The sequence below is a fragment of the Falco cherrug genome, chromosome 15 (assembly GCF_023634085.1).
Source record: "Falco cherrug isolate bFalChe1 chromosome 15, bFalChe1.pri, whole genome shotgun sequence".
NCBI lineage: Eukaryota > Metazoa > Chordata > Aves > Falconiformes > Falconidae > Falco > Falco cherrug.
The window spans coordinates 23933081-23949689 of record NC_073711.1 but is presented as its reverse complement, the minus strand read 5'-3'; the positions used below and the strand labels follow the sequence as shown (position 1 = coordinate 23949689).

The following is a 16609-nucleotide window of genomic DNA, read 5'->3' as shown; positions in this document are numbered from 1 at the left end:
TATTTCACTGCCTCCCAGGAAAGCTGTGAGAATAAAAGCTCAAATGCTGTTTTGGGGGGGTGGGAGGGTGTATTTAGTTATGTACATTGGCAGATAGTCTGTGCCCAGCACTTGCTTTCACATTTTTCCCCGCAAAGAATAATTTTTTGTTCTCGGGGCGGGGGGTGGGGTGGGGGGGTGGGGGAAGACATTGAAGTTTTACAGTGTCTGTTTACCTCAGGGCAATTCATTCCACTGGGAAGAAAGCACAGCACTTCAAGGAGGACCTGAAAGTAATTAGTGAGTTTACTTTGGCATGACTAAACAAACTGTGCTCCACACACTCCCTTTCAGCTGAGCATCTTCTCATTACATGATTCTTTTATCACCCTGTTTACTGGTGCTGCTGCTCCACAGAAGCAAGAGGGTATGGACGGCTGTTAACTCGAGCCCTGCCAGGTGCGGCTGCAGTAGTGGCATCACGGCAGTGCCAGTGGGCCAGGGCCCCCAGCCCACCCCAGGTGCTGAGCAAACGGCTGTGGGCACCAGCCATGCTCCCGGCTGAGCCGGCAGCCCATCGCCTCCCGACTTCAAGAGGGAAAACGCTGATCACTCCGTGCACGTGGGGCTGGTGGGCTGGAATTGGCCCTTGGGCATGATCTGGAGCACTCGGAGCTGTAGGCGTTGTAATTCTCAGCAATGTGGAGGCCAAAGCGGGTGGGAGAGCAGATGCAAATGCATGTGAGAGGAGCTTTGCCATTCAGGGAGCTGAGCCTCTGCACACTGCCTGGGTGCCGGCGAGGACGTAGTGCCCAGCTTGGCTTGGCTCGCCGTGCACCGGAGCAGCATCCGTTTCAATTCCAGATAATTGGCTGGAATAGGTCTGCCTTTCCTGCAGAGCTTGTTCCGTATAATGTGTTTTCTTAATAGTGGACTCTGCCTGTGCACCTGTCGACGAGCCTGACGGTAGAAGGAACTGGCAATTTCACATGCAATTAACAGTAGCGCAAAGAAATTCATCCATCTCCCCTTCAGCCCTGTTAGCTGGAAGGAAAGTTTTGCAGCAGATTTGCAGTGAGTCGGTACAAGCTCTTGGACAAGTGTGTGCTGCAAGAAGTCCCCCACGTTGAAGGGGCTTTTTCCCAAGCAGCTTGGTGGGTATCACAGGGGAGTAAATGGGCATAAGGATTTCAGGAAAGGAGTTTGTGAGCTCACATGCTGAGCTAGGATTTGGCTTCTCTGGTTCAAGAATCCTACAGTAGGAAGAGCAGGTTACGGGGGAGATGCCGGGCTTTACCTCCTGCTGGCTCCCTGAGAAGTGGCAGCCCAAATAGCTCAACTGTCTTAAATAATTTCCCTCTGTCTTGCAGACATCCAACCTCGAAGTCACAGGGCGGTACCTACTGATGGACTGTCCCTGCATATGTGACGTTCTCGTGTCATGCCTGGGTGATGCTGAAGGCAGCAGAGTGACCCTGAATGCCCAAGCACGAAAAGGGGAGTGGAAGGACAGCGCTGCAGCTGTTTATTTCAGCGTATTTAAGGGAGAATTAGTAAAAGCAATGACTAAAGGACTAAACACACCTTTCACTCTGACAGTTGGGGCTGAAAGAACTTGAAACAAAGAAGGAATACGGTAAGGTGTTTCCTACCAAAAGCCTCTTTTCTTTACTGCAGGTTGCTGAGATGGGAGAACAAAGTTGTTCACTTGTTCATGCTGCGGCACTTATTTGATTCTTAGCAGGTCCTTGACGGTGCTGGAGGTAACACTGGCAGTGGGTAATGGTATGTTACCACAGGCAACAGCAACCATGAAGTTCAGCGCTCCCCATTCTCCGTAGTTACTACCCCCTCCCTTCCTGAGAGCACCTCTGCACCAGGTTTGCCAGTGTTGCCTGTCGGGCTGCCCTTCCCCAGAGCAGCGCTGCTCTGCCGGGGGAGGCTGTGGGTCAAGGCTCAGCTCCACGGCCCCCAGCCCCCCACTGCCTGTCCTGAAAGCCAAAGACATTGCCGCCAGCTCCCTGGCTGATGCTAGATGATTGAAGAGCTCTAGTTCCATGTCCCCATAATTAAACGGGGCATTGATTGGTAGGTGAGACAGCTTGGCAGATGCCAGGTAGGATGTGTGATCATTCGCAGGTCACAGCTGCAGGGATCCTGCCCAGGTCTGAATTGAACTGCTCTGACAAGAGGTGTGGGGTGCTGCACTTAACAGAAGGGGGTCCCGTTTTTGGGCTGCACTGAATCTTGTAAGTGTTCACAATGCGAAGATCAAACTGTGGACTTTGTAGAGTCTCTAAATAACCCTTATCTGCACCAAACACACCCATCAGTTTTATAGCCATGAAGCAGAGATGGAAGGAGTTAATTGTCAGGGAGTGTTTCCAATTTATATGTTAGCAGCTGTTATTATTTCATGGTGGCAAATTTTCTGATTTCACCCAGAAGTCCACTCTTAGTAAAAACATTTTGTAAAAGTTGGGTTGTATCTGCAATGGTGCTCACATATCGAGAGGGGAACACAAGAGAAAGCCTGTGGTGAATAATGTTAGTGGGGAAGAAGGAAGGCACAGATAGGACCGTGTTGCCCAGTGCTGCAGGCTGCGCAGGTCTCCTCCTCCCCAGGAGCCAAACCTTGGTGTACCCACATGGAAAAGCGTTCCCCAAAGCACTCAGTGTACCTACACCCCAGAACACCCTCATGGGGTAAAAGGCCTCTGAATGCCTTTTAAATCAGATGCCATTTGGAGCATTGTTTCCAGCTGTGGTTGCAGTCGCAGCCATGCCGGCAGGGCTGGCAGGCATGGTGCAGGGTCTCAGCAGGCTGCTGGCCCCCTGGCCCTCCCCGCACCATGCACGGTGGCAGCACGCCGCTGCTGAGCACGTCCAGGTGTGCCAAATCTTGCCTGCCTTTCCCTGTCTACTGCGGGCTTTGCTATTGCCATGATGTTAAGCTGTTCTGCACAGTAAACAGCCCCCAAGTTAAGTATATTTGTGATTTTGAATTGTTAGCATCTGCCTGAATTACAGCGCTGCCTTGTCTAATTCATTACTTAGGGTATTCACTCCATTATTGGTAAACATGGTTTATTTATTAAGTCATATTATCAAGTCCATGAAATGTCCTGCAAGATTTCTGTGCCCGTTCTTCTCACATTTTTTGAGTCATAAAAGCAGCACTAGTCACTGCAAATGAAGAGGAATAGTGTCCTCAGTGCATTAAAGCAAACACAAAAAAAGAAAAAGTTCCCAGATCATGGTTTCCAAGGACTGTTCAAACTGTTATTTATAAACCACCTTTCGAGTGAAAGAAAAAAAATTAGGAGATAATATGTAGCTCTCATTGTTTCTGTTGTTTATCAAATCTGTATTTAAAACATAAAAGTGTAAACAATTAGCTTCTCTAGGGAACAGGACTCTTTCAAAAGGCTGGCTAATGCAACAGGCACATTAAATTTATTTTTCCTCATTCAGCTCGTTCAGGCTTGGGAATTTTAGCTGTTGAATTTTCTCCCTCTGAACAAGGCTCAAGCACTGAAACTTCCTTTCTACTCCAGTTGCTTTTTACTCTGAATGGCAAAGTGGAGACATTTTCTTTTTCAAGCCAGAAGTCTTATTATTGCAGCAGCAGACCTTGTTTTAGGTTTTGTCGTAATGTGCTCTCGGAGGCATGGCTGGTGTCCCTGCGGGCTGCTCTGGGGAGCTCCCCTACATGTTCTGAAGCAGAAACGGCTCAAAAGCGGGAGCAGCTTCAGAGCAGCACCTTTTCTCGAGCAGCTCTCACAACCTTTCCCTGCCAGCCTGTGCTTGGCACCAGCAACGGAGCTCAGAGAAGGATGGGCAGAGATGTGGACAAGCAGCCAAAAATGCACCTTTGGAGCCCGATGGGAACTTCTGCATTAGGAAAATGTATAATGTAATGGCCTTGTACTCTCTGTGTTTCTCTTATGCCCTCTTATAAGGTTTTTACATACCTCATAAATATGAAGCATAATAATCTGCAGAGACCTGTAGGGACAATTTTGTTCAGCTTTGCAAGCTCAGTACTCCAGTAATAAAGATGTTTTATTCACATCTTCATGGGTGCAGACAGCGGCAAACATTTTCATATATATACCTGCTAAGCCTGTGGAGATACAGCGTGGGGAGAAAGACTCCATTGCTAGTATGGTTTGGCTAATTGTTAAGTACCGACCAGTCATGAAGATGAATCCTGCCTGTGGAAGCCATTTCTTTAAAATTAGCTTAAATTAAGGAGCAAGGGTAAGTAGCCTTGACCCCAGACACTTTTACATACTGTACGATGGAACTGACTTCTGAATTATCTGCCTTATCTCTGTCAGAAAGGAACAAGTCCCCACAGGCATGTGCTGGGAAGACGCCAGGAACCCGCAACATCAGTGGTTCCTTCCCAACGGCTCGTGGCCTCCCTGAGCGGAGGCGATGCAGTCCTTGCCTCTATCCAGAGGCTGTCCTGTGTCACCGGTCCTGGGAGGCTGCACTGAGCGAGAAAGGTGAAGAGCAAGTGAAATGCCACAAAAAATGAACCATTGCAATGACCTGTGAAAGTGCTCATAATCTGGTGTTTTCAGGTCCCCAAGTGGGACAAAACCTCTATGAGCCTCCAGAGCCAGACCTGGCCACTCCCAGCAGCCGGGTTAGCTGCACTGGTGAGGTGCAAGTTTATGTTTTAAAAATGTGCATGTCAAATTCCAGGTACATTTACGAGGTCAGGGACAGGAATTGAGTCATGATGTCACATCAGTATGCTGATGTGACATACAAGTCATGACAACATGGTACTAGTATCTGGTGAGTGAAAATTTTAACTGGGAAGTTCAGACCTTTTCTTATTTTCCCTGTCAAACTACAACAAAATGTATGTGGTTTATTTTTTTTTAAAGTAATTTGATTCTTTGGTATTTAGATTTGCTAGACTACTGAGCAAAAAAGGATTTCAATTTTTATAGTACAGCCCATTTCTTTGGCCCTCGTAACACTTGGTCTACACTAGATCTATTCAGAGAATAGATCTTCATCTCAGCTGAAGTTTCAGCAATTTGACATTTCTTTCTGACACAAAAAAAGCACCAGAAATGAAAATGCTAAATCAATTCATGAAAATGAAAAGTTCCAAAAATTTTTTACTCAAGTGGTGTGAAAGTGAGAAAGTCAAAAATCTCCTATAGAAACAAAGGCTGACCCTGTGCAATTCAGCTGGATGTGTTTGAAAAAGTATGTTTCTCCCTTGCTTTCTCTGTTTGACTTAGAAGAGCCAGCACAGGCATTATGATGCATGGTGAACAGTGAAGTCTGCTAGAAGCAGCTCAGAATGTTCATGAGTGGATAATAACTGCAGCAAAACAGCATGTGATTGCTTAAGTGTTTGAACCTTTGACAGAATAAAACAGTTCTGCAAAGAATACTGAAGTATGGGAATATCATGCCTTTGGCACACGGGGCAATGGAAAGGATTGTGTTTATGCATGTGCATCTAAATGCTGCTCTGCCAAGTTGTCCTTCTAATGCATGACAAATGGAAGGGAACACTGGCAAATGAGCACATTTGTGTCAGACAGGGTGTGTGTGTATGTCTATGCCTATATGTGCATGGTGGCATTCACTGCCAAGCCATCAGCAGCAGTTTCTGACAGCCTGCATCTCCAGAAGACATGGCAGGAAAGGTTGTCATTCCTCCTTCAGCAGCAAGAGCCCTGCTTCTGCTGTGATGCGTGCCACAGCCCTCTGCCTTTACGGCTCTAAGGGACGCGATTTTCTGCCCTCTGGATAAAAGCCTGAGCTAATTGGCATCCTTACGCAACAGAGATTACGAAGAAAAAGATGAAACAGCCCGCTTGCTGGTTCGTGCCCTGACCCAGCGGCATGCCTGGCTCAGCCCCTGGGCAGAGTCCAGGTATGGGCCAGCTGTGGGCCTCGAGCAAAAAGGGGTCTGGGGTGCTGAGGAAGGGCAGAGAAGCCTGGTGACATCTCTGAAGACACGCACGATGAAAACACAGCAAAAGATGACATTCTGTGTCTCCAAGTGAATGTTGGGATGCCGAGTTTGTCAAAAACAAGAAGGTGACTTTTGCTTCCAGTTCCATTTGCAAACCTGCCCCCTCCCTGCTCAGCCCCCAAGCCGCCCAGCAGCCAGTGCTGCGGGAGCACTGCAGGAGGGTAGCCCAGAGCAGTTCTTTGCTTCTGAGCTTGGAGCCCGAAGCTGCTCTGCAAGTGGCAGTGTCTGCAAAGGGAGGGAAGGAGAAGGGAAGGGGCTTCCACCCACGCTGCTGCTCTGCCCCTGCTCCTGGCTCAGCGCACAGAGGGCTGGGCTGAGGCAGCAGCCTCCCTGGGCACCCAGCAGAACCCTGACATTTCTGTCCTCATCTTCAGGTTGTGTTTCAGTTTTTACACTGACCTCCACACCATGGGACAGCGAGAAGGGGCCAGTGGCGAGCACAAAGCTGGGAGGTCTCTGGAGGCAGAAATCCTCAGACATTCTCTGTCTGCTACAACTCTGGAACGCAGAGAAATACAAATGCTGCAAATCAGTAAAGATGCTTCACCCTAGGCAGCTGCTGTGCCGGGTACCCAGAAGGCGAGAGGAGGAGAGAGGAGCCAGGGAAGATCAGGGCACATCCACTCCTCCTCTGTTTTGCTGCTCAGCTAGATCTGCACGTCAGACTCTCCCATCGTCTGCGTGGGGTTGCAGTACGTTGGGATAAGCTAGGGAGAGATATGCTATTGGCTATTCCGTGCGTGGTTGTCATCTGGCAGCTGTATATATCACAGGGAAAGCAGGGACCACTCAGCCTCTGAGCAAAGCTGCTCCGGAGCATAGCTCAGAGATACTTTGAGGATGGAAAGTAAAGGGAACAGCAGCCCTTGCTTTTTTGATTCTGACAAGCTGTGAAAACTCTTGGGAAACAGAAATGTGACAGATGAAGGACTATGTGGGAAACCAATAAAGCAGATTTCCAAGAAGAAGTTGCAGGAGAGAAGCAGAACAGTGCCCAAAAGGAAATACTCACTAGGATTTCTCCCTAGGTGCAGAGAGAAAGCGTTTTGGGATCTCTGATATTTCAGCATCCGAATCAGCTTCTGTATGTAGGGCGCATGAGACTGAAAAAGGACAGCAGCTGGAGAGTCCCCGAAGCAAAGCTCACATGTAATCAGCACAGCAAGAAGGATCCATTTATCAACTCTTTTATGTAGTTTCCAACCACGGGGCAGATTTTAAAATGCAAGTGTGTGTGTTTCCTCCTGCAGCTACTGACTTTAGCACTTGAGCTGCCAGGAAGAAGGGCAGATAGGAACGTGCAGCCTGCCTGGGGACGTGGGCAGCTCTGGAGCTCTGCTTCCTAAGCCATGAGCAGGCACACGTGGTTCCCTTTGCAGTACATCTCCAAGCCCTTCTGGAGAGCAGAGAATCACAACACGACCAACTTCTTCTCTGCACTGTACAGCTTCTCTAACCAATCCTTCTTCCACAGTGATTTGGACCTGGAGGACCTGGGAGACTTTGGCAGCGGGACCAAGTACGAGGGCGAGTCCCAGAGCCGGACGGTGAAGGCGCTGCTGATAGTAGCCTACTCTGTGATCATCTGCATCTCGCTCTTCGGCAACGTCCTGGTGTGCCACGTGGTGATCAAGAACAAGAGGATGCACTCTGCCACCAGCCTCTTCATTGTGAACCTGGCTGTTGCCGATGTGATGATCACCATTCTGAACACCCCCTTCACGCTGGTGAGCACTCAGCTTCTCTGTGTTTTGCTGGTGTTTGTGTGTGCCTGTCAGCTGTGTACCCATGTATTGAATGGGCCAGTAACAGGCTAACATGCAGAGTTTCTTTCTGGCTCCCCTCCTCTCTCCTTTTGCCTCCTGGAGAAGCCAGAGACGTGCGCCCCCCCCCCCCCGTCCCCGTCCCCGTCCCCGACAGCCCTCGCACGCAGGCAGGGCTCGGCAAGCAGAACTGGTGGGCTTGTGCCCCTGGCGATGCTGCTGGCAGGCACCGCTCCACTGTGGCTTTCCTCCCTCTTCCAGAAAGGTGGCAAGGCACGGATGTTGAAGCCCTTTTGATGAGGAAGGAAGCAGGGACAAGTTTGACAGTAGGAAGTCCAATTAACTGCCAATTTCCTGCAGAAATGATGCAAATGAGGTTGGTCCTTGTGAGGGTGAAACCTCTAGGTCTGTGCTGAGCCCTGTCAGCCTGGCATACCTCTTCCTCGGGTGCTACAAACTGTGCTTCTTGGGGCTGATTGCACTTTTATATTCAGTTACTAAATAATATGAGACATAAAAAAAATTTAAAAGAATGAGGTGAGAGGAACAGATTAATTTATTGCCCCACTGTCATAATCTATACACAATGTCTAAGTAGGACTCCGTATAGCAGAAGCTGACAGACCTCTGGTCCAAAAGATCCTAAATACTCCTGCTTCAGTCCTTGCCCAGAGCTGTCTGTAGTGTTCTTCTGCCTTCTAAAATCAGTTGCTGAACTGTCAGTTCGAATTCACCTTTTCTTAAATTGATTCTGCTGCTCTGGTGTGATTCCTCTGCTCTCCTCTGACGGCGTTTGCATACCGGCATCTGTTCAGGGAAAAGAGAGTGCCCTCTGGTGTGTTTGCACAACAATAGTCACACATTAGGCACAAGTGATTAAATAAACTGTAATCTCTCTTAGGAAACAGCTCTACATCAGCTTCAAAGAAACAGCACAGTGCTACACATCCAGTGACAGAGTCGTTACTACTAGAGTTGTCTCTATAGGGAAATTAATATAGATGGATTGAAAACAGATTAGCTAGTCTTCGCTAGTTTTCTGTGTGGACAGATCTTTCGTAATAGATGTGCTTTATTTCAAGTTAGCTTAATCTGCTTCCATAATGATTTACATTAATTTGGAATAAATATTGCATAGTCAGGAATAACAAGCGAGTGAGACAACGATTACTTGGAAGAATGTCCTCTGCAGAAAAGCCACAATAAGTAACACCTCCCTGGGCACTCATACGGAATGCCGGGGCTCCAACACCCACCCCCACCCCCAACAGCTCCTGGATTCACGCCCGCATGGAGACGGTCCCTGCAGACCCCAGGAATTGTACAGGCAGGGGCAGGCAGGGATGCTCCACAGACAGGCCGTCCTCACCCCTAAGGTGTTACCTCGCTACTTCAGTGCCCTCAATGATTTTTTCTTCTATGAATTTCCCTCACTAAGTTTTGAACCCATGCAACTTCCAGCGTCCACAAATTCAAACGTGCAACTGTTTTTAAGGAGGCAAGCTGCTGGTTTTCCCTGCAGAGCCTTATCAAGGGGCTTTCTTGATTTCTTTACATTTTCCAATAGGGCCACATTACATGTACATGTGCATGTTAAACACACATACACAAGCACTACTTGAGCGGGTTTGTTTGCACAGTACAGTAAATCTCACCTGTTTCACAGCCTCATGCATAGTCACTGTTTCTCCAGAAAAACTGAATATAATGCATCTGCAAAGCATATGGAAACTATATTAAAGCATTTCTTCCTTACCATATTCCTGGGAAGCCTATTTGCTACTCTTCAGATATCACAGACTTTCTAATCCAATTTTGTCTGTTCTTCAGGTGCGGTTTGTAAGCAGTACCTGGGTTTTTGGGAAGCTGATGTGTCACATCAGCCGCTTTGTTCAGTACTGCTCAGTTCATGTGTCTGTGCTGACCCTTGCTGCCATAGCCCTGGATCGGCATCAGGTAAGTGATAACATCACCCCTGTGTTGGCTAGAAAACAAGGCAGTAAATACATATTTTTTTTCACCTTTCTATCCCAGTACCTGGCAACCTGCACTGTTTTGGGAATCAAGGAACTCTAGCTTTCATGGTGGTATACAAAAAAACTGTGGTTTTATACAGCGAGGGTGATCAGACACAGGATCAGGCTGCCCAGGGAGGTTGTGCAGTCTGCATCCTTGGAGAATCCCCAAACCCAAGCAGAAGCAGACCTGGGCAGCCTGCTCTGGCTGACCCTGCTTTGCACGGGGCGCTGAGCTATAAGGTCTCCCGGGGCCCATGCCGACCTCAGGCACTCCATGGAGCACAGCCCTGAAAGCATGGCAGGAATATATTCTGATGTTCAAACACCAACAAGCCAATGCATTCCCACAGCATGTATTTACAAAGAGTTGTACAGTTTTTAGGCTTGTTCCATCTCTTTGTGATGCCTAAGACTGGAAGCAGTGAGAACTGTGTTAGCACATTCAGTTCAGGTGAGAAATTCTCCTCCCCATCCCCCTGCCCTGATACTTTTTGGCACATACCAACCAGGAAAGCCTTACAGGTCAAGCAATGAGAGCCAGCCGAAGGATTTCCTTAAAGTGTAATGCAGTTCGTAATTTTTGCTTAAGCGGGTAAATGCTGTGCACTGGGGGAGCCGATCCTGCAAGGTGCGCTCTCAGGCAGACTATTTTTCTGGCAGTGCTGGAGTCACTGAAACAGTTGTTACAGAAAAGCAGTTTCACATGATAGATGACATGGCTAGAGTTCAGAACAATGACAGATTCCACTCTGCTGGACTGGGATGTGCTCAATCTGGTGTCAGAAACTTACAGTGACAGTCAGAGGACAGATCATCTGTTTCTGTCTGGTTTACCACAAGAGGTTTGGTAGCCTGCCCATGCTGTGTGCAACACTGTAGCTCCTGAAAGCAAAGCATTTTGATAATGATTCGTTTTAATCAGTAGATTCTGCGTTGATTGCAAAGCATGGCTAGGTATCAAGAAGTGTTTGTTTAATTAAGGGCAAACACAATATCTGCCTTTAAATTCGGTGAAGAAGGTTCCTCAGAACTGGAATGAGCTTGTATGGCCCAAAGAGATAAGAGCAGAAGTAAGGAGATGCCACTGAGAAAAGAGAAATCAACACTTGCCTCTAAAAATATTGCTAGTCCTGAAAGGTACCAGAGCAGACAGATGCTCCAGGGGAGTTGTAGAAGCTTGATTAAGTAGATAGTTATAATGAGACTAGAAAAGACATGCATAAAATACCAAAGACTTCATCAGCCAAGAGATCACTTGGATGACATGATAGGTCTATTTTTAATTATTGTTTCATTGCCTAATATAATCACCCATAGTTCCTGTCACTCAACAGATATCTAACCATCATGATGATCTCTGAACTCAAGCTGATGGGTGACACTGCTCAGGGCATGAGGCCAGCAATACTGCTTCATACTCGCACAACTCTTTGCATTTTCCAGCCCGTAGACTCTTAAGTGCTGTAAGATGAGTCTCTCCTTTCTGCCTTTTCATACCGGAGGGCCACAGAGCTGCTTCAAACCACAATGTGAGGCTCAGAGAGTGTCCAAGACATTGTCGGATAAAGTAGCCCTGCGCAGCAGCAAACAAGGAGTACACCATGTCATAGCCAGTACTGCACAGGGTAAACTGTGAGTATCAGACCAGCCTTCAAGTTGGTTAGCACTGCGCTGGCCGAGGATTACATCCAGCTCTGGTTCTCGAGCATCACTCTGTCTTGCAACTCCACCAAATGCCGAACATTGTGAGCCCTGTGGCTGCCATCTCTATTGGAGACCTTGTTTGTAGTAATTAGGAGACTTTTTGCACTCTCTATAGTGCAAGCCAGAATGCCTCTTGGCCTTCAGCTTGTGCCACACTTGGTGTCCATGGTGAGCATCCCACGCTGTCCTGGAAAGCGCACACACAATTTGATGCTTACTCAGTGATCAGTGTGAAACGCCTGCTCCTGGACATGGATAAAGCACAGATACATTCTTCTTTTCCTAAAGCTTGCAGCTTGGTTTTGTCATTTAAGACATTGTAAATCCTCAGGACTGGTTGTTCTCTGCAGGTTATCATGCACCCTCTCAAGCCACGCATGTCCATGGTGAAAGGAGGGATTTGCATCGTTATCATCTGGGTTATGGCCGTCTGCTTCTCACTGCCTCATGCCATTTATCAGACTTTGACAAGATTTTATATTGGGTAAGATGTTTACATGGTGCTTTTTTTTTTTACTATGACATACGCAGCTTAACCAAAACCCCACAGATTCTAAGGCACACATCTTTCCACCTGTGTTATTAAAAAAGAAAGCACGGGAAAGCAGGGGAGCCCTCCTTCCCTGTGAGCAGGCAGTGTGTTTCTCACAAAAGGACAATGAAAATCAATGGAATCGCTTTCAGGCTTGTTTTCTAGTTGATTTTGGCTCAGAGCTTCAGCCCTGTAATCTGAGGCAGGCACAGAAGAGAGGTGTTCTTTGTCATTAGAGGACATGGATGTCTATATGGATCATTACTTTCTTTTCCTGAGGATCTTCACTGGGGCCAAAGGTCAAACCTAAAGCAAAATTTTCCATTGAAAGTGACACTTGCCCACATTACTGAGTGAGTTCTGCTATCTGTGCCTTTACTGAAATTTGTAGGAACATCTGCAGTGTTTGTCCTCCAGATGTTGTGTGCATCTGGTAGTGTAACTGACAGTTCTTTCTGTCTTTGATTTTCAGAAACAGAACAATACGAATGGTCTGCCTCCCCAGCTTCCCTCCTCCTGCTGATCTTTTCTGGAAGTATTTGGACTTGACTACTTTTGTTCTGTTGTACATCCTGCCCTTACTTGTGATCTCCATCACATATACCATGGTCGCCAAGAAGCTCTGGCTGAGAAATGCCATTGGGGACCTCACCATGGAGCAATACTATGCCCATCAACGGAAAAAGAAAATGACACTGAAGATGCTGATGGTGGTGGTGGTTGTGTTTGCAGTATGCTGGTTCCCCCTGAACTGCTACGTGGTGTTGATCTCCTGTAGGGCCATCCACAGCAGCAATGCTCTGTACTTTGCTTTTCACTGGTTTGCCATGAGCAGCACTTGCTACAACCCCTTCATTTACTGCTGGCTGAATGAGAGCTTCAGGTCTGAGCTGAAGTCCTTGCTCTGTGTGTGCCGGCGCAGGAGTGCAGCCCAGAGCCATCCTCTGCGGTCCATCTCCCCACCCTTCAGGCATGCCTGGGTTGAGAACTGCCATTATAAAAGAGGCAGCACCTGCCAGAAGGCAAGGGCACCCTCCCAGAGGAACTCTGCAAAGGCAGACATATCCAGCGTTCAGCCAATTGTGGCAGAAAGCTAAGCCCTTCATCTGATGGCCAAGCAGCATTGTGTTCTAATTGCAGAACCATGGGAAAAATGGAGTTGGAAGGGACTACTGAAGACCATCTAGCCCAACCCTCTGCCCAAAGCAAGCTACCCTTAATGTTCAGTTGAGTTGTTCAGGATCTCATCCAGTCAGGTTTTCAAAAATCTCCAGGGATGAACTGCCCACACATGGGCTCCAGAAGGAGGGGTGCGAAGTGAATTTTTCATCAGAACAGTCAGCAAAAATAAAGAGAATTCTTTAACAGCACACAGAGCCTTTCATAGCCTAAGCAAGTAAGGGGAACCTATGCCGATTGTACACACAGGCCAGCTGATGTGTATTGTTTTAAAGGCTGATGATGGCTGTTTATGCATAGACAAACACTGTATTGATTCTTTCTTATTTATTTTTCACCTGTTTGAAATGAATTAACGTTTATAGCCATTCTCAAATTTATACCCGTGATACCTCAACCACTTGCCCTGTGGCCACAGGAGCACTGCAGCTCTGCGCGCCCTCTCCCTGCACCCAGGCACGTGCTGTGCAGCACAGCGGATGTCCAGGCTGCTGCTGGAGGGGAAATGGCTCAAAAATCACAACAGCAGGACAGCTTACAAGCAAGACAGCAAAACCTCACTCCATTTTTACAGGAGTTCTTCTTTCAGTGGCTTGTTTTGTTCTGTAAGGATTACTAGTAGTCACTGTAAACCACCACTTATACTGCGATCTGTGGGCAAGAAAGAAATTGCCCTAGTGAGCTTATTCTCAAGCACTAGCTAGCTGGGGAACCAGCCTTTTCTTAAAACGTACTGCCTGTCAGTTTGCTAAGGACTAATGCCAAACACCACCAGCCACCCACTACACAGAGATGGTTCCAGAAGAATTTTTCAGTTTTGTACTTTGTACCATTTCTACTTTCTTTTTTGATGTATTTCTGTTATCTACATACAAGATACTAAACTGGAAGTCAAATGCTAACAGTCAACATCATTTTATGGAGCTTGTACCAGTGGAGACACCAGTCTTAACAGTGTGATAGTCATGTCCACTGGTGCCAGCGAATTGGGCTGGCTGACTTCAGGGCAGCCCCCCGGGCTGGGTGACAACGGCCTGTTGGGTCCATCCGGAGGAGGCACTCAGGGGCTGATGGACATGGGAGACCAGCCTCCCTCCCTCCCCTTCCAAATCAGGGGCGGTCAGCTGGCAGGCCAGGGCTGGGAACTGGGCTGCCACCAGTTTCTCTAGCACTGGGAGCGCTGCCTCACTGTGGGCAAGCAAACCGGGGGTCTCACTCTGTCTGTGAGGGTGGGCGGGTCGCAAGCTTATGTCAGGGCTCGCACATCCACACAAATATGCTACTCAGATATGGCGCTCTACCTATTCCATGAAAAACTTTGTGGTTAAGAATAAAAACTGTATGCAAGAACTCAGAGATGGTGAAGTCTGAATCGCCTTGCTGGGGTGTGTTGAGGGTTGCTGGCCAGAAGGTGCCCCTTCTGCCAATACACGGAGGGTTTCCTTATCATCACTAGGCTTTCCCTCAAGGATGTGTCGTATCATTCTATTTCCTAAGAAAACCGTATATTGCTATGTTTTAACATTGTTAATCAACATTTCTTTCAAGTCTAAATTCAGTTTCAGTAATATTTTATTTTTTACCAGTCCTCAAGACCTGTGTCCTCCGTGGGTTCATTGTCGGAGCAGCTGCCCACCCCGGTGGGTCAGCCCGTCTTGCCTGCGGTCCCGGAGCAAAGCCACCAGGCAGCAGCGCCAGCTGCTTGGCAGCTGCTGGACCGGGCACCCTGCTCTGCCTGAGTGGAACCTGCACCGCAGCTCAGCGTCTGCGGGATGGATCTGCAGTTTTAAAACCAAAAGGTGGGAGACAGGAAAAGATGGCACTAGATAAGAGTTCTGTCTGTAAACCCCTACGCACTCTCCTGCTCAGTAAAACCGAGCATCTGATAAAGTGCCACAGCAATTGCCTCAAATACTGATACTTGCATTCCTGCTGCTCTGAGGGGTGATGGAAGGCTTTCAGCAGGTTTGTCCTGTTCCCAGAAGCGGCTCCGGGTACGTAAGGAAATAGCCGAGATTCCTCGGCACGTGGGTGCTTCGGCGTGCGGTGCCTGCACAGCGGGTGCAGGCAGCTGCTGTCTGATGGGTCACGGTGGGAGCAGCCCCAGCATTTCAGAGCTGGATTTTGATCAGCAGGGAGAAATATCAAGCAGGAGCATGTGGCCAGCTTCAAACCAATGGCTGTGAAAATTCACCAGAGTCACATCTTTCTCTTCCTTGAAAAGAATAATCTATTTCTTTGTGTCCATTCAGCGCTGGCTCAGCCTTTGTAATTGCAAAGGTTTTAGCCTCAAAAGACAGTGAAAGGAAAATAAGTTTCATCCTTCCTATGCAAAATAATACTCGCTACACTTCTACAGTTTGGCATTTCCACCGGTAGTTTGCTACAGTTGCAAACCTGAGTGAAAGACTATTCAAATCTGGGTATCAAGATGCTTTTATAGGTACAAAGATATTGTGACCAGAAAAAGTATTTGCATCTGAAAAAAACTGTGAAGCTGAGGAAAGAGTAAGAGAAACAGGAATCTTGTTTCTTTCTAAGGTAGTTGGGGGAAGGAGAGAGGACAGAAGCACACCAGGCAAGGAACAGAGAGCTCATGTGCCTTCAGATGCTGCAAAACACACCTGCATTTCCAAAGCCAATGCCTCAAGTAAACGCTCCCCTCTTACAAACAGCGATCGGCCGCCTCAGCCATGTGTTTGCAGGAATCGCTCTGCAGAAGGATGCGCTTAGGGGAGGAAACTGAATTAGAGAAATCTCTTCAGAGAACAAGCACCCAAGCCTCTGATTCACCTACAAAAAATGTGTTTAACACGTGTGCTTTACCTTGTGAATCTTTATTTTGTTTACAGTAATAAAGAGGAGTAAGCAGAGATGCGAATGGAGCTGGCACAGTGGAGGCAGGCATCCGAGTCTTTCATTCTATGTTACAAGTAAATATCTGCATTAACTTGATAGTACTACTACCCTGGGCTTGTTACTGTCTGGAAAACTTGGAATTCATACCACTGCAAATGGCATTTCCATAATTTAAGTGTCTGGAGAGTTTCTATAAACAAGATGTCTTTTGTTAAGAAAAACAAACAAACCACAAACCCAAATACAACATTGTTAAGGTGAGTAATTCAATGAAACAATGAAACAGCTTCTCATTCAGATGTTCTTTTTACATCAGGAAACCTAAATAATGCAGTTTGCATGTACATCCCAATGCACTCCCAGAGAACTGCTAAACTCATTACTCTGAAACAAAATTAACAGAGCCTGTTCTTGCTACTCATCTGTTTAGCAGGACAGCAAGCTGGGTCTGGCTTCCTTCAGCCTTTGTACAGAGGGATGCCCAGCGTGCAGCAAGGTCAAATGCAGGACCTGCCTGTGTGACAGCAGCGGGCGTGCAGAGATCTCCTGCGTCTGGCAA

The 16609-nt window shown here is 47.5% G+C and overlaps 1 protein-coding gene across 2 annotated transcripts; it reads left to right on the top strand.

Annotated features, from left to right (window-relative positions):
- The first annotated feature begins 201 nt into the window (after nt 1–201).
- LOC102057137 (G-protein coupled receptor 83-like) lies at nt 202–14876 on the top strand. Of its 2 annotated transcripts, XM_055727717.1 has the most exons (5): nt 202–1615; nt 1721–7722; nt 9589–9714; nt 11831–11964; nt 12485–14876. In XM_055727717.1, the coding sequence occupies exons 2-5, from the start codon at nt 7345–7347 to the stop codon at nt 13107–13109; spliced, it is 1263 nt and encodes a 420-aa protein (XP_055583692.1). In that variant the 5' UTR covers nt 202–1615; nt 1721–7344; the 3' UTR covers nt 13110–14876. The 2 variants fall into 2 exon arrangements, with proteins under 2 accessions (XP_055583692.1, XP_005441033.1); XM_005440976.4 differs by having other exon boundaries at nt 202–7722.
- Nucleotides 14877–16609: the final 1733 nt, after the last annotated feature.